The sequence below is a fragment of the Aquarana catesbeiana genome, linkage group LG05, assembly GCF_042186555.1.
Source record: "Aquarana catesbeiana isolate 2022-GZ linkage group LG05, ASM4218655v1, whole genome shotgun sequence".
Taxonomy (NCBI): domain Eukaryota; kingdom Metazoa; phylum Chordata; class Amphibia; order Anura; family Ranidae; genus Aquarana; species Aquarana catesbeiana.
In genome coordinates, this window is record NC_133328.1 from 606,108,134 (window position 1) to 606,126,481 (window position 18,348).

The 18,348-nt window shown below is 41.4% G+C and overlaps 1 protein-coding gene across 1 annotated transcript in view; it reads left to right on the forward strand.

Annotated features, from left to right (window-relative positions):
- The window catches only part of MRPL13 (mitochondrial ribosomal protein L13), a 119,735-nt gene that overhangs the window by 57,493 nt on the left and 43,894 nt on the right, over nucleotides 1-18,348 (forward strand). The window contains exon 5 of the mRNA XM_073632904.1: nucleotides 9,721-9,807. Coding sequence (XP_073489005.1) covers nucleotides 9,721-9,807 — 87 coding nt within the window. The remainder of the gene's footprint in view (nucleotides 1-9,720; nucleotides 9,808-18,348) is intronic.

An 18,348-nucleotide genomic window follows, 5' to 3' on the forward strand; every position in this document is an offset into this window, starting at 1 on the left:
GGGACACTCTGATGTAAGGGGGACGCTGTTCGGGACACTCAAAATTAAAGTGGGCTGGTCTAGATGAAGTCCAAGGCCAAGTTTTTGTCCCAGTCCAGCCCTGTGCTTGACTGTAGGCCAGACACACTTGTCTTTGTACTCCTCACCTGGTTTCCACCACACACGTTTGACACCATCTGAACCAAATAAGTTTATCTTGGTCTCATCAGACCACAGGACATTGTTCCAGTAATCCATGTCCTTAGTCTGCCTTCAGCAAACTGTTTGTGGGCTTTCTTGTGTATTATCTTTAGAAGAGGCTTCCTTTTGGGACGGCAGCCATGCATACTAATTTGATGCTGTGTGCGGTGTATGGTCTGAGCACTGACAGGCTGACCCCCCCACCCCTTCAACTTCTGCAGCAATGCTGGCAGCACTCATGCGTCTATTTCCCAAAGACAACCTCTGGATATGATGCTGAGCACCTGCACTCAACTTCTTTGGTCAACCATGGCAAGGCCTGTTCTGAGTGGAACCTGTCCTGTTAAACCGCTGTATGGTCTTGGCCACCGTGTTGCAGACCAGTATGAGGGAGTGAGAGCGATAACACCAAATTTAACACACTGCTCCCCATTCACACCTGAGACCTTGTAACACTAACGAGTCACATGACACTGGGGAGGAGGGAAAATGGCTAATTTGGCCTAATTTGGACATTTTCACTTAGGGGTGTACTCACGAAAACACATTCAAGTTATAGGTATATAATGGATATCGGCTGAAAGTGCACACTCTCAGGTTTATTTTGAGGGTATGTACATCCAAATCAGAGGAAGGGTTTAGGAATTACTGCTCTTAAGAATAGCCATCCCCCCCTTTTTCAAGGGATCAAAAGTAATTGGATAATTGAATCAAAAGCTTTTTCATGGCCAGGTGTGGGCTACTCCTTCATTATTGCTTTCTCAATTAAGGAGGTAAAAGGTCTGGAGTTGATTCTAGGTGTGGTATTTACATTTGGAATCTATTGCTGTGAACCTACATCATTCGTTCAAAGGAACTGTCCATGCAAGTGAAACAGGCCATTGTAAGGCTTCAAAAACCAAATCCATCAGAGAGATAGCAGCAACATTAGGAGTGGCCAAATCAACAGTTTGGTACATTCTGAGGAAAGAAGAACGCACTGGTGAGCTGAGCTCAGCAACATAAAAAGGCGTGGACGTCCACGGAAGACAACAGTGGTGGATGATCGCACCACTGTTTACCACTCTATGGTAAAGAAAAACCCATTCACAACATCCAGACAAGTGAAGGACACTCTCCAGGCGGTGGGCGTATCATTGTGAAAGTCCACAATCAAGAGAAGACTTCACAAGAGCAAATACAGAGGGGTTCACCACAAGGTGCAAACCATTCATAAGCCTGAAGAATAGAAAAGTCAGATTAGACTTTGTCAAAAAACATCTAAGAAAGCCAGACCAAGTCTGGAAAAGCGTTCTTTTGACGAATGAAACTAAGATTAATCTGTACCAGAATGATGAGAAGAAAAAAGTGTGGACAAGGCTTGGAACAGCTCATGATCCAATGCACACAACATGATCTGTCAAACATGGTGCAGGCAGTGTGATGGCATGGGCATGCATGGCTTCCAGTGGCACTGGGTCATTGGTGTTTATTGATGATGTGACAGAAGCAGCCGGAGGAATTCTGCAGTGTTTAGAGATATATGGTCAGCCCAGATTCCGCCAAATTCAGCAAAGTTGATTGGATGGCGCTTCACAGATGGACACTGATCCAAAACACACTGCAAAAGCAACCCAGGAGCTTTTGAAGGAAAAGAAGTGGAATTTTTTTTTTTGTTTTTGTTTTTTATTCTTTGAAGTGTATTTCCCCGAAAAATTATTTTAAAGACAGCTGTGCAAATACAGTGAGACATAAAATATTGCAACGACCGCCATTTTATTCTCTAGAGTCTCTGCTAAAAAAAAATGTATGTTTGGGGGGTTCTGAGTAATTTTCTAGCAAAAAATACTGATTTTAACTTGTAAACAACAAGTGTCAGAAAAAGGCTTTTGGTGGTTAAACTCCCCTCATATACAGACTGAAGTTCATCCCTTTTGATCTTAAAGAACCAAATGATACAATGTTATCTTATCTCTCAGTGCTGAGCAATGTTGTGATAAACTTTGCTGGCTGCCTTTTTTTTTTTTTTTGACAGCTGTCAGCTGTGAGAACGGCTCTGCGCCTGTTGCATGAATCGTGGAAATGCCAAATTAAGACCGTGAGGGGGGTTGAATCAAGATTCTTCTTTTTTTTTTTTTTTAAACAATCATACAGCTCAATCCCCTACTGAACTAACAAATATCAATGTGCACCCAAATGCTGGCAGTGTAAACAAAAAGTGCAGTACAAGAATCATAAATACATAATTTTTCAAAAAGCTGAAAAAATGAATCAATAAGTGTATATGCAAAAATAGTGCCTAAAATCAATAAAGCAACCTATATAACCACGGTGAATAAGTGCTTCTTAAATTCTTAAATGTCCACCAAAAGTGCTCCCCGATACGGGGGGTACTAGGTAACTCACCGGAGCCCTATGCTGGTAAGATTATAAACCAGCAACAACCGTGCAGCAGTCTAGAAGTGGCAATCCACAGCTTCCAGAGATCACTCAGGAAAAGTATCCTAGGTCAGTTATTAGCTCGTGAGGAAAGAGAGAAGAGGCTCTCATAGTGTGAATCCGTCTTAAAATGCTTTATTTAAAAAAAAAAAAAAAAAAATACAATTTTTCTGTGTCCCCCCCTGACGCAAGTATATCCGCTTCAATAAAACAATATGCCACCTCCAGGTGAGAAACCAAAGTCACGAGAGGACAATCACAGCGTGCGTAGGGACGTCACATCCAAACCCCATCCTACACGTTTCGTCATTGGACGTCATCCAGGTAGTTTGTTTAGTAGGGGAGGTTAATTGAGTGTATGTTGCACTTTAGTGCATTTTAAAAAAATAATGGTTAATGGTTTTACACTAAGAATTCTTCTTTTCATTTGGGTCCTCTTTCCTATGATTGAATGATTATTGATGGGAACTGCCAGTGAAATGTTCAGAGGAGAGATCCCCCATGCCACTTTAAAGGTTAAATCCTGCATTCCTGTGTGCTCATGCTGAGTTTGTAATATCACCAGCCACAGAGTCTGGTGAGTGATTAGTGCATCTGGTGGTGGATTGGTTTACTGAAGGTGTAGCAGGTTAAAAAAGTGGGACTTTAGGTGCATGGTTTATGGAGATTCAAGGTTTTTGAATATTCTATTGCAATTATTGATCTATTGCAGTTACGATACACGTTGATTATTTTGCACTCTATTGCACTTTGAGTTTATAATTAAGCTGTGTAATTATGGAATACATCGGTTGTATTACATTTGTATATTTTTGCACGTTATTGCACTTTGAATTCATATTTAAGTTTGATATTTGGGTATTATAAGGTGATTGCAGTGTCTTAATAATTCCCCTTTACCATACTAACCTGAAAGTGATATTAAACTCTCCATTTTTTAATTTTTTTTTAACCAAGTTCAGTAACTAAATGAAGGAATTACCTGGCATGCGTTATGTTTTATGCATTGACATCCCTCCTTAGGCCCAGTCTGTCTGGACAGAATGGTGACCTGCTGACTTAACACCATCCACAAGTAGTTTAACTCTTCAAGAAGACACAGAAGTTAAATCCACTGTAATTGTACTTCAGCTAATTGCAGTACAAAGGATGATGTTTGTTCCAGTCTATTGAAGTGTAAGAAGACAATGGGGTTGATTTACTGAAACTGGAGAGTGCAAAATCCCGTGCAGCTGTGCATGGAAGTCAATCAGGTTCTTAACTCAGCTTGTTCAATTAAAGTATAACTAAAGGCAAAACTTTTTTTTAGTTTTGCATATAGTGGCAGTGGATTAGAACCTCTGTCAGTTTTTATTGCTGTCTGTGCCCCTGTTAGGGAGATTCACCCTCTTTATTTGTCCCAATTACCATTGAAAATGAAAGTAAAAGAAAATCCCAAATTTTGGGTTGTCCCCAGAAAAGTAATAGACGGGAAATTTTCAAATGGGGACACTAGTTTTGGTGACTTGGGGTTTCCCAGGAAGTTCCCTTTTAATTTGAAGGGATTTCCTCTCACTTCCTGTTTGGCTATGAAACAGGAAGTGAAGGGAAATCTCCACAATGGAACACAGATGGCGAGAAAAAAAAAGTTTTACTTTAAAAGAGCAGTATGGGATTTGTGTTTTTTTTTTTTTTTTTCTTGAATCATACTTGCCTAGGTAGATGCAGCATCGGTTCAATGCTCCATCTGTCCCCCACCGACTCTTACACTGAAAATCAAGTGATCAAACACTGCATATCACTCAGTTCTCAGAGCTCCGTGAGCAGAGAACTTGTGACTGTCACCGCTCTGTGTCGTCAACCCCCCCCGGTGCTCATTGGAGCACTGAGCTGTGGAGGAGGCACGAGAGGCTGGCTCAGGCTTGCTGATCCAGGCATGTGGGCAGATTGCAATCTTTCCCAAGCCTGGACCAGCTCTGTAACATCAGCCAACAGCGGGGGAAGCCCCACTGTCTGCTGAAAACGGGTTACAGGAGTGCAGAACGAACTGCATTCCCGTGATCCATAGAAGTACAGCCAAAAAAGCTTTGGCTGTACTTTTCCTTTAAGCTTTGACAAAGAAACCTGGAAGCTGGTTGGTTACTATGAGTAGCTGTACCAGATTCTGTGTGCCCCTTTTTAGTAACTTTCCTGGGCCCTGTCTCTATTTCTAGGTATGGGTGGCCCTATTCAAGAAATGGAGAAAGTCTAGCTGGGACTAAACTAACTAGCACTAAATAGGAGGGGAGGACAGAGGACAATAACAAAATCACATTAGTAAACAAGTTGCAGTGGCCCAAAATCACCATTTAAAAAATGTACCCGTTCCAACTTGCATACAAATTCAACTTAAGAACAAACCTACAGTTAGTGCCAGACCACAAAAAAAAATAGTGATAGAAATGGAGCTAATAAACCGCACAAAAAGTGCAAATGGTGCGCATATATGTTGAAATTGCTCCCAACACCAAAAGAGGTTATAGATTAGTCCATAAATATAAACATATGTGATCTTCATATAACTTGTGACAATACCACAAACTTGTGCTCCTCCACCACATAGACTGCATGCTTACCAGAGGCAAGCTAATATGAGCTTGCGGCTATTAACCCCGCCAGGGCCTTGTTCCAAAGGAATGGCGATGACCGCTCTCAAATGCTTGATCTAACAGGAACACACAGCAAACGGCCACAGCAACTCGGTCATTCAGTGGTCTCGATTGAGGACCAGAAGGTAACCCAAAATGAAGAGGAACTCACTATAGTGTAAATCGTATTAAAAGCATTTATCAAAAATAAAGTTTGCACTTACACGTAGTAAGAAGTAAACTTGCAAAGATAAAAAAGCCGGCCGGCAAGCAAACACCCGTCCACTAAGGTACACAGCGCGATGACATTAGCACGTCACTCCTCCTGACGCTAGTTTTGTCACACTCTGACGTCATCCTGGGGCACGGGTAAGCCCCAGGTCGACGTCAGAGTGTGACGAAACGCAGGTCGGGAGTAGTGACGTGTCGACGTCATTGCGCTGTGTACTGCGGCTTTTTTATCTTTGCAAGTTTACTTCTTACTACGTGTAAGTGCAACCTTAATTTTTGGTAAATGCTTTTAATACGATTTACACTATGGTGAGTTCCTCTTCATTTTGGGTTACCTTTCTGGTCCTCAATCGAGACCACTGAATGACGGAGTTCCCGTGGCCGTTTGCTGTGTGTTCCTGTTACATCAAGCATTTTGAGAGTGGTCATCGCCATTCCTTTGGAACAAAGCCCTGGTGGGGTTAATAGCCGCAAGCTCATATTAGCTTGCCTCTGGTAAGCACGCAATCTATGTGGTGGAGGAGCGTGCGTTTGTGGTGTTGTCACAAGTTATATGAAGATCACATATGTTTATATTTCAGGTTTTGATATACGACTAGCGTGCAAAAAAAAAAAACGAACGATCTGTCCGATTTTCTAATTGTGTGTACGGGGCATAAGTAATTCCTCCTAGGGAACAGAGTTAACCCTTTGATTGCCCCTGATGTTAACCCCTTCCCTGCCAGTGTCATTAGTACAGTGACAGTGTATATTTTTTAGCATTTATCACTGGTTCTCAAAAAGTGTCAGTTAGGTGTCCGATTTGTCCGCCGCAATCTCGCAGTCCTGCTAAAAGTCGCTGATCGACGCCATTACTAGTAAAAATAAATAAATAAAAATATGCCATAGTTTGTTGCCGCTATAACTTTAACTATAACAATCTTGTATACACTTATTGGGATTTTTTTTTTTTTACAAAAAACATGTAGCAGAATACATATTGGCCTAAATTGATGAAGAAATTTAATTTTTTTTATTGGGAATGTTTTATAGCAGAAAGTAAAAAAATATTGTTTTTTTTTCTTCAAAATTGTCTTTTTTTTGTATATAGCTCAAAAAACAAAAACCGCAGAGGTGATCAAATGCCACCAAAAGAAAGCTCTATTTGTGGGATAAAAAGGCCAAAAATTGGATTTGTGTACACTGTCACACGACCGCGAAATTGTCAGTTAAAATAACGCAGTACCGTATGGCCTGGTCATGAAAGGGGGTAAATATTCCTGAGCTGAAGGAGATAATGGGTCGTAGTTCTGTGGGGTAAGTATAGAAAGTTTTGAGAGCTTGCTGATGCACTTTGGACTTCTTCATTCAACTCTGTCCTAGCTGTCAAGCCGTAGACGTCAGTGGGGATTTCCTCGAAGCCCGGGGAGATTGCAGAAAAAGAATCGGCGGCTGGAAGTGTGCCAGGACAAGCTGTTGGCAGCTAAACATCTGCAGATCTAGAGTTCAAAAACAAAGTATAATTACCATCAATACACTTGCCTAGATCCAACCCACAAATCATGGAGTTGTGGAATAATAGGGGATTATGTTGTGTAGTGAACGAGGGACTTTTTTCAATCTTGAAAATGTTGGACTTGGTTTGCACGTTACTTTTAAACGGCAGATGATTGTGATTTTTAGAGTCACAGTTTGTTTAGATAGGTAATGGGCAGGTAATGGGCAGCTCCCAGCATAGAGCTGTGCAGTTTAGCTGCAGAGTATAAATTATTCCAAGTGCTTTATATAGCACAGTCAATTTACGCTTTACATACATATATTGTACATTCACATCTACAGCCCTCAAGGAGCTTACAATCTAATCAGTGGTGTGTGCATCCTATTGCATTAGGGTGTGCACCCCAGAGCAGTGGACGATGTCAGTAGTTTTGATTATTTTTTACAATTTTAGTTTTCTAATTTATTGTTTTTATTTTTTACAATTTTTAGGAGCCCTGTTGGGGAGGGCTTTGGTGAAATGTCATAGGTCTAAACAAACCCCTGATGCCTCAAGGGGTCTGTTTAGACCCTTGACATTGAGGGATTGAGGACAGAGCTTCCTCAGTAGCTTGCTCTGCAGCCTCAGCTGCACTGGAAAGTGAACTAATGGGAAGTGCTCTGTGCTGAGCGGCATCCTGTTCATTCACAAACTGAGACATAGGGGGTTATTTACGAAAGGCAAAATCCACTTTGCACTACAAGTGCACTTGGAAGTGCAGTCGCTGTAAAACTAAGGGGTAGATCTGAAATGAGGGGAAGCTCTGCTGATTTTATTATCCAGTCATGTGCAAGCTAAAATGCTGTTTTTTATGTTCCTTGTATGCCCCTCGGATTTACAACGACTGCACTTCCAAGTGCACTTGTACTGCAAAGTGGATTTGCCTTTCGTAAATAAGCCCCATAGTAAACATGGTTTACTGTGCTTCAGTTAAGAATGAACACAGGAGCGACCAGTACAGATCACTCACTGTGTTCGTTCAGAAAAGGAAGGGGCCGGTAATTGAAATATTTACCACCCCCTTCCCCTGCTCTCCATCCTGAAACATCCCCGCAGCTGGCGGGAGAGGAGGGAAGCTGGCAGCACTGCAGGGGGGAGAAGGGGCACCAGGAAGCAGGGAGATCAGCACTGCACAGGGTGATTAGGATGTGCCCTGGTACACACTGTGCACACACCTATGTCCCTAACTCACATTCATACATACATACACTAGGGCCAATTTAGACAGGAGCCAATTAACCTACCAGCGTGTTTTTGGAGTGTGGGAGGAAACCGGAGTACCCGGAGAAAACCCACGCAGGCACAGGGAGGACATGCAAACTCCAGGCAGGTAGTACCATGGTTGGGATTCCAACCGACTACTCTGTAAAGAAAGTGACCACACTTTTCAACTCCTGCAATATTCCAGACAGCTTCACACTTGACATTTTTCCTTGCACGCCCCCACTGGTCTATCAGTACTGTATGTATGACTCCCATTCTAAGCCCTCTTTGTCTGCTCCAACCCCCCCCCCCCTTCACCCCACCTCTATACACACACACATCGGTATACAAAGCAAGCACTTTTACGATAAGCCTTCCTATGGTCCTACTTGACATTTTCCACATATTGTCATGTTACAACCAAAAACGTAAATTTATTTTTTGGGGATTTTATGTGATAGACCAACACAAAGTGGCACATAATTGTGAAGTGGAAGGAAAATGATAAATGGTTTTCTTATTTTTTACAAATAAATATGTGAAAAGTGTGGTGTGCATTTATAGACTCTAACAGGTTTTCTTCTAAAATTGCCCTGTATTTGTCTCCATCCATCTTCCCATCAACTCTGACCAGCTTCCCTGTCCCTGCTGATAAAAAGCATCCATACAACATGAGGCTGGCGCCACCATGTTTCACAGTGGGGATGGTGTGTTCAGGGTGATGTGCAGTGTTTTCTGTCACAAAAAGTTCAATTTTGGTCTCATCTGACCAGAGCACCTTCTTCCACATGTTTGCTGTGTCCCCCACATGGCTTCTCACAAACTGCAAAAAGGACTTCTTATGGCTTTCTTTCAACAATGGCTTTCTTCTTGCCACTCTTCCATAAAGACCAGATTTGTGGAGAGCACGACTAATAGTTGTCCTGTGGACAGATTCTCCCACCTGAGCTGTTCTGTCAGGGGAGAGGAGACATGTTGTTTGTTCCTACTGAGTAGGAACGATATATCTCCTCCCCCAGTCAGTCCTGTCTCCATACAGTTAGAACACTTCTAGAGAACACACATTTAACCCCTTGATCGCCCCCTAGTGCTAACCCCTTCCCTACCAGTGACATTTACACAGTAATCAGTGCATATTTATAGCACTGATCGCTGTATAAATGTCAGTGGTCCCAAAAATGTGTAAAAAGTGTCCGATCTGTCCGTCACAATGTCGCAGCACCGCCATTACTAGTAAAAAAATTAATAAATAATAAAAATGGCATAAATCTTTCCCATAGTTTGTAGACACTATAACTTTTGTGCAAACCATTCAATGTACATTGGCGGAACTGAAAATTGTTCAGGTTTTAGTGCAAGTTAGCTGTGTAAAAAAGGAAATATCTACTGCTGTCTTCTTGGCTAACCTATACTGCTCTTGGAAACCTTTGTCATAAAAAAAAAAAAAAAAAAAAATTTACAAAGATAAAATTAATGCAATTTCAAAACATATAATTTGTAAATTAAGAAAAACTTACCAAAAATAATTATAGTTTCCCTTTTAACTCCTGTTTTTCTGTTCTGCAGATTATTAAACTGGCAGTTTATGGGATGTTGCCGAAAAACCTTCACAGGAGGACCTTGATGCTGAGACTGCACTTATTCCCTGAAGAGGTAAGTGCTGTATATGGACAGAACATTAGTTCTGTGTTTTCTTTATCACTCTATGTAAACCGTTATTGCTATATTTGCCAAGTCTGTATCTATGTTGTGCCACACTGTACAGTAGAGGTACCTGACTGCCTCTGATTTATTGCCAAGCTGGTTTTAGCCTTCTGCATGGAGAAATTACTATGAAAGCTGTGCCAATAACCACCATGATGTTACAAAAGTCACTTGGTAAGAATATGACTGAGATGTATTACAGTGCTAGCCAAAAAGTAAAGTGACTCAAAAATGCTCTGTTAAATTACCAAATAAATATCTAAAATTTAGTGCAGTAATTCATAAATTTCATACATAATTAAATCTGCATGGTAACAAAAAATATAAATAATATGCAATAAAATCTGAACCATATAAATCAATCACGTGCAATGTAAGAGTGCCGAAGTGCAATACTTTTTTCAGATTATTTTTGTAGCTCTTGTTTCCACAAAATGTTCTGTGCTCCAAAGTGTCCAGTGCAATAACTAGCCAGAGTAAATGTATAATAATCTATTAAAACTCCAATAAAACAAAGTAGCGCACTCACATGTATTAAGTGTCATATCCGACACTGAGGATAATCACAACATCTCTTTAAACTGTACTGGCTCCAGCCGCAAACACTGGCTGCGATGATGCTGAGCAAGTCCCACTCTACGCGTTTCGTCACAATGATGTCTTCAGAGACGGGTCTGTGAAATGATTGAGCAAATACCAACTCATTGATTTGAGGGTCATTATCTCTGGTGAGTGTCTCTAGGGCCAGGCTATATTTACCATGATATGCATTCATGAGACGGTGCCTAGGGCAGCAGGATTAGATAGGGCAGCACTAAGCCTCAAAATTTACATTTTGTAGTCACATTTACTTAGTTTTTCCTCTTCTGGACATCTCCTGGCATTTGTGGCTAAATTCAGCAAGATAACTGTAGGGGGGGGGGGGTTAAATGGGAAATTGAGAGGAGTCAAAAGGCTCCTTATAGTTCAGGAGATTTGAAGGCATCTCAAATTTCTCTTCTTCGGTGCACAGTTAAAAATCAGACCTGAATATAAGGTAGACCAACGGTACCTCCAAAAGCACATTGTAGCATTGGCTTGTACTAAAATACTTTTAGAGGGTGCAAATCTGAACATGAAATTAGAAAATAAGTCCTTTAATAACACATGGGTGTATAGCATGAGACCTCTGTAACTGGATAAATTAAACCTTGCATCAAATATATTTTTTTGCATGTTAAATTAAATCTAAAGGCTCCAGTGTGACGGACGTAACAGGTCCTAAATCCACTTATTACATGATGCAAAAATGTCATAATGTGAAACAAAAACTTAAAGCAAACCTGTTGCTTTAGCAAAGATGAACTCTGGGCACAAAAACATTAAATTAAAAATATATTCCGCAATAGCCAGAGACTATATACAGGGGGTCCCTGGGTTACAAACAAATTAGGGACTGTAGGTTTGTTCTTAAGTTGAATCTGTTTGTAAGTCGGAACAGGTACATTTTTTAAGTGTAGCTCCAGCCAAAAAAAACTATTTTTAAGCTTTTTGGATAGCATAGGGAAGGGTTAACACCCATGTAACATTTGTTTTGCTGTCTGTGCTCCTCTTCAGAAGATTTCACCTTACTTTCTGTCCCAATGACAATTGGATTTTGAAAATTTTGGGTTGTTGTGGAAACAAGCCTTGGTGATAAGGCATCAGTGGAGGTACCTTTTCCCCATAATAGCTCTTACAGGAGTGAATTTCCCTTCCTAGGGGTAGATTTCCTCTCACTTCCTGTTGTCTCCCTCCGTTTGTAAGTAGGAGTCGTTTGTAAGTCGGATGTTTGTAACTAGGGGACCCCCTGTAGTGTAAATTTGCTGTATGCCAAAAAACACCTTTTCAAACCCAGATATTACTATATAAAAGTAGTGGTGACATCATCACTTGTGCTATCCATAATTTGTACAGAAAGCAGAGCGAGAGCAGCAGTGACCGGTCTTTATTACAGGAAGTTTCTATAGAGAGGGAAAGTTTCACACTGGATTACTGCACAAATCTGGAAGGACACAAAGCACACCAAAATTCAAAGGGAGAATATGATGAATGTATTTAGATATTTGCTTATCTTGGAGGATCCCATGCCAGGAATATTGGTCTTCGTTTTAGTTCATGGTTTGACCCTCTGTTACAAATATGGAAAAGAGAGAAGATATACCTGTGCTCAAATCCCAAAAATCCCAATAGGTTGTATATGTATTTGAACTATCAGGTGCTAAATGAGTGTGACCACATATTAACACTACAAATTCTGGATGGACGCTCTTCACACTGCTACACCCTTCCCAGCAAACTACAGTGCCTTGAAAAAGTATTCACACCCCTTGAAATTTTCCACATTTTGTCACGTTACAACCAAAAATGTAAATGTATTTTATATGATACACAAAGTGACACATAATTGTGAAGTGGAAGGAAAATGATAAATGGTTTTGAATTTTTTTTTACAAATAAGTGTGGCGTGCATTCAGCCCCCCTGAGTCAATACTTTGTAGAACCACCTTTCACTGCAATTACAGCTGCAAGTCTTTTTGGGGATGTCTCTACCAGCTTTGCACATCTGAGGGGGACATTTTTGCCCATTCTTCTTTGCAAAATAGCTCAAGCTTTGTCATAATGGATGGAGAGCGTCTGTGAACAGCAATTTTCAAGTCTTGCCACAGATTTTATGTTGGATTTAGGTGTGGACTTTGACTGGGCCATTCTAACACATGAATATGCTTTGATCTAAACCATTTCATTGTAGCTCTGGCTGTATGTTTAGGGTCATTGTCCTGCTGTATGGTGATCTTCTGCCCCAGTCTCCGTACACACGATCGGAATTTCCATCAGAAAAATCTTGGATGGTTTTTCCGATAGAATTCTGCTCAAGCTTGGCTAGCATACACACGGTCACACACAATTTCTCTGAACTTTCGACCGTCAAGAACGAAGAACGCGGTGACGTACAACACTACGACGAGCCGAGAAAATTAAGTTCCATGCTTCCGAGCATGCGTGATTTTTTGCGCGTCCGAATTGCATACAGACGAACGCATTTTCGGATAGAAACTTTTTCTGGCGGAAAAATAGAGAACTTGCTCTCAATCTTTTTCTTGCTGGAATTCTGTCAGCAAAAGTCCGATGGAGCATACACACGGTCCCAATTTCCGACCAAAAGCGCTCATCGGACTTTTGCTGGCGGAATTACCGCTCATGTGTACGGGGCATAACAGGTTTTCTTCTAAGATTGCCCTGTATTTGGCCCCATCCATCTTCCCATCAACCCTTACAAGCTTCCCTGTCCCTGCTAAAGAAAAGCATCCCCACAACATGATGCTGCCACCACCATGTTTCACGGTGGGGATGGTGTGTACAGAGTGATGTGCTATGTTAGTTTTCTGCCTCACATATCATTTTGCTTTAAGGCCAAAAAAGTTCAATTTTGGTCTCATCTGACCAGAGCACCTTCTTCCACATGTTTGCTGTGTCCCCCACATGGCTTCTCGCAAACTGCAAATGGTACTTCTCATGGCTTTCTTTCAACAAGTGCTTTTTCTTTCCACTCCTCCATAAAGGCCAGATTTGTGGAGTGCGCAACAAATAGTTGTCCTGTGGACAGATTCTCCCACCTGAGCTGTGGATCTCAGCAGTTCCTCCAGAGGTACCATGGGCCTCTTGGCTGCTTCGCTGATGAATGCTCTCCTTGCCCGGCCTGTCAGTTTAGGTGGACGGCCATGTCTTGGTAGGTTTGCAGTTGTGCCATACTCTTTTTCCATTTTCGGATGATGGATTGAACAGTGCTCTGTGAGATGTTCAAAGCTTGGGATATTTTATTATAACCTAACCCTGCTTTAAATGTCTCCACAACTTTATCCCTGACCTGTCTGGTGTGTTCCTTGGTCTTCATGATGCTGTTTGTTTACTAAAGTTTTCTAACAAACCTCTGAAGTCTTCACAGAACGGCTGTATTTATACTGAGATTAAATTACACACAGGTGGACGTTATTTACTAATTAGGTCACTTCTGAAGGCAATTGATTCCACTAGATTTTAGTTAGGGGTATCTAAGTAAAGGGGCTGAATACAAATGCATGGCACACACTTCAGTTATTTATTTGTAAAAATTGTTGAAAACCATTTATCATTTTTCTTCCACCTCACAATTATGTGCCACTTTGTGTTGGCCTATCCCAATAAATTACAATTACATTTTTGGTTGTAACTTGACAAAATGTGGAAAATTTCAAGGGGGTCTGGATACTTTTTTCAAGGCACAGTATGTAATAAAAAACAGGGATATTTAGTTTGCATATATTGGACACCATGCCAACATGGGGTATAAAGACCCAAGGTGGGGGAGAGCGACTAGGTTCTGATCTGGTCACTGAACTGTGTTCCAACAGGGAAAATATATACAGTTGTGCATGTAAGCTTACATACCCTGGTAGAATTTGAGTTATTGGCTATTTTTCAGAATATGAATGATAACACAAAAACATTTCTTTCACTCATGTTTAGTGTTTGGCTGAAGCCATTTTTTATCAATCAACTGTGTTTACTCTTTTTAAATTATATCACAACAGAAACTACCCAAATGACCCTGATCAAAAGTTTACATACCCTGGTGATTTTGGCCTAATAACCTGCACACAAGTTGACACAAAGGGGTTTGAATGGCTATTACAGGTAACCATCCTCACCTGTGATCTGTTTGCTTGTAATTAGTGTGTGTGTGTGTATAAAAGGTCAATGAGTTTCTGGACTCCTGACAGACCCTTGCATCTTTCATCCAGTGCTGCACTGACGTTTCTGGATTCTGAGTTGAACTGTATAAAACAGGAAAGGGATATAAAAACATATCCAAGGAATTGAGAATGCCAATCAGCAGTGTTCAAGCTCTAATCAAGAAGGGAAAATGAGGGGTTCTGTTAAAACCAAACCGCGGTCAGGTAGACCAACTAAAATTTCAGCCACAACTGCCAGGAAAATTGTTCGGGATACAAAGAAAAACCCACAAATAACTTCAGGTGAAATACAGGACTCTCTGAAAACATGTGGTGTGGCTGTTTGAAGATGCACAATAAGGAGGCACTTGAAGAAAGATGGGCCGCATGGTCGAGTCGCCAGAAGAAAGCCGTTACTACGCAAATTCCACGAAGTATCCCGCTTACAAAAACAGCACAGAGACAAGCCTCAATCCTTCTGGCACAAAGTCATTTGGAGTGATGAGACCAAAATTGAGCTTTTTGGCCACAACCATAAACACTACATTTGGAGAGGAGTCAAAAAGGCCTATGATAAAAGGTACACCATTCCTACTGTGAAACACGGAGGTGGATCGCTGATGTTTTGGGGATGTGTGAGCTACAAAGGCACAGGAAATTTGGTCAAAATTGATGGCAAGATGAATGCAGTATATTATCAAAAAATACCGGAGGAACATTTGCATTCATCAGCTAAAAAGCTGCGCATGGTACACACTTGGACATTCCAACATGACAATGATCCAAAACACAAGGCCAAGTCAACCTGTTATTGGCTACAGCAGAATAAAGTGAAGGTCCTGGAGTGGTCATCTCAGTCTCCTGACCTCAATATCATTGAGCCACTCTGGGGAGATCTCAAATGTGCAGTTCATGTAAGACAGCCCAAGAATTTACAGGAACTGGAGGCTTTTTGCCAAGAGGAATGGGCAGCTTTACCATCTGAGAAGATAAAGAGCCTCATCCACAAATACCACAAAAGACTTCAAGCTGGCATTGATGTTAAAGGGGGCAATACACCGTATTAAGAACTGGGGTATGTAAACTTTTGATCAGGGTCATTTGGGTAGTTTCTGTTGTCCTTATGATTTAAAAAGAGTAAACACAGTTGATTGATAATAAATGGCTTCAGCCAAACACTAAACATGAGTGAAAGAAATGTTTTTGTGTTATTCATATTCTCTGAAAAATGGCCAGAAATCATAAATTCTGCCAGGGTATGTAAACTTATGAGCACAACTGTACCTGTGCCCAAATCTCAATAGCTTGTACATGTATATATGTGATCTAAATATAATTTTGCATTGCATAGTTTGCTGGGAAAGGTATAGCAGTGTGCAGAGGGTCCATCCAGAATTTGTAGTGTTAATATGTGGTCACAGCCCTTTAGCACTTGATAGTTCAAATACATGTACAAGCTATTAGGTCTTGAGCACAGGTATATCTCTCCTCTGTTGTAACGCAGGTCAGTGACCAGATCTGAACCTAGTCGCTCCCCCCCACCTTGGGTCTTTATGCCCCATGTTGGCATGGTGTCCACCTTGGCATTTTCAGTGGAAAGACAGTGTAGGACAGGCCAGAAGAGGGATTACTTTGACGCAGTTGGTCAGCTTAAACATGTATTGCAGTATATTTGAACTAAATATCCATGTTTTTCATTGCATAGTTTGCTGGGAAGGGGGTAGCAATGTGCAGAGGGTCCATCCAGAATCTGTACTGTTACAAATATGGACGCCTGTCCCCATCCTGACTTTAGTAGGAAGTTCCCATTTTAAATAACTGGCTGCGACTCTCTAATTAGGTGGCTGAGGAAACAGGAAAATTGACTCCCCCTAGAAAACTTGTGTAATGCTGACTGTATGCTGCTCAGAAATTATTCCATTTCCAGGTCATAAAAACTGAGTCTGTGTTTAATTTTCCTAATTCCACTTAATTGCAGTTCAAAGCTCTTTTCCTGTTAGAGCGTCTTGAAGTGTTAACATTCCGCTCAATATAAATTAACTGAATGTTGGCGCAATTTACAAAGCTAACAATCCAATGAGACTTAAAAATTACAATTATTGTAAAAATAAAGATTCTTATCTTTGTTCTGAAGCCCAAGTCCAGGCACAAGAAAAAAATGACCCTTGTAGTAAGGCCTTCCCACACTGCCAGGGTTACAGCGGTAGTAAGCTCCGCTTTATGATTTGTACCTGCAGGTAAGCCTATAACAATGAATATCTGCTAAACGTGCACCGGTGCATGCGCACTGTGCTATGGATGGTTGGCACATTCGAGCAAGCGGTCCATTGAGAGTGCTGTGCCACAACTGTGGGTCCCATGTACATACATGGGAGTGACATCATCGCAGTCCATCCATTCAAACGGCCGGAGAGCGCGATCCCGGAAGAAATACCCGGTGAAGATGGAAGCGCCGACAGGGCTTCGTTTTAAGGCTAGTGACTCTCCTAATCCAGCAATTAGCTTCCCTACTTACACTATATTACCAAAAGTATTGGGATACCTGCCTTTACATGCACATGAAATTTAATGGCATCCCAGTCTTAGTCTGTAGGGTTCAATATTAAGTTGGCCCAACCTTTGCAGCTATAACAGCTTCAACTCATCTGGGAAGGCTGTCCACAAGGTTTAGGAGGTTTATGGGAATGTTTGATCATTCTTCCAGAAGAGCATTTGTGAGGTCAGGCACTGATTTTGGACAAGAAGGCCTGGTTCGTAGTCTCCACTCTAATTCATCCCAAAGGTGTTCTATCCCGTTGAGGTCAGGACTCCGTGCAGGCCAGTCAAGTTCTTCCACCCCAAACTCGCTCATCCATGTCTTTATGGACCTTGCTTTGTACACTGGTCCAAATCATTTGGTGGAAGGGGGATTTTGGTGCGGGGTTGTTTTTCAGGGGTTGGGCTTGGCCCCTTAGTTCCAGTGAAGGGAACTCTTAAGGCGTCAGCATACCAAGACATTTTGGACAATTTCATGCCCCCAACTTTGTGGGAACAGTTTGGGGATGGCCCTTTCCTGTTACGCACAAATAACAGGAAATAATATGACTGCCCACCTGTGCACAAAGCAAGGTCCATAAAGACATGGTTGACCGAGTGTTGGGTGGAGGAACTTGACTGGCCTTCAGAGACCTGACCTCAACCCGATAGAACATCTTTGGGGTTAATTAGAGCGGAGACTGTAAGCCAGACCTTCTCGTCCAACATCAGTCCCTGACCTCATAAATGCGCTTCTGGAATAATGGTCAAACATTCCCATAGACACACTCCTAAAACTTGTGGACAGCCTTCCCAGAAGAATTGAAGCTGTTATAGCTGCAAAGTGTGAGCCAACTCAATATTGAACCCTACGGACTAAGACTGGGAAGCCTTTAAAGTTCATGTGCGTGTAAAGGCAGGCGTCCCAATACTTTTGGTAATATAGTGTAGAGTCACACAGAAAAGCCATATTTTGAGTCCATTCAAATTCCTTATTTTAACTGAAGCTCTGATGAGGGGGATTTTTTTGTGTTCCCTGAAATGCATTGGTTGTGTGTTTTTTGTTTTTTTGTTTTTTATGAATATTGTAAATCAATTTTTACCATTTTTCATTTGGTCTGGCCCACCTTCCAGAACAGATTTTGGTGACAGTATCTGAACTACTTTTTGAAAGCAGCGTCTGCTACGTCAAGTGTGTTATTTGTTCCCATTATCTCTAAGGGGTGTTTTACATTTTTTGCACTAA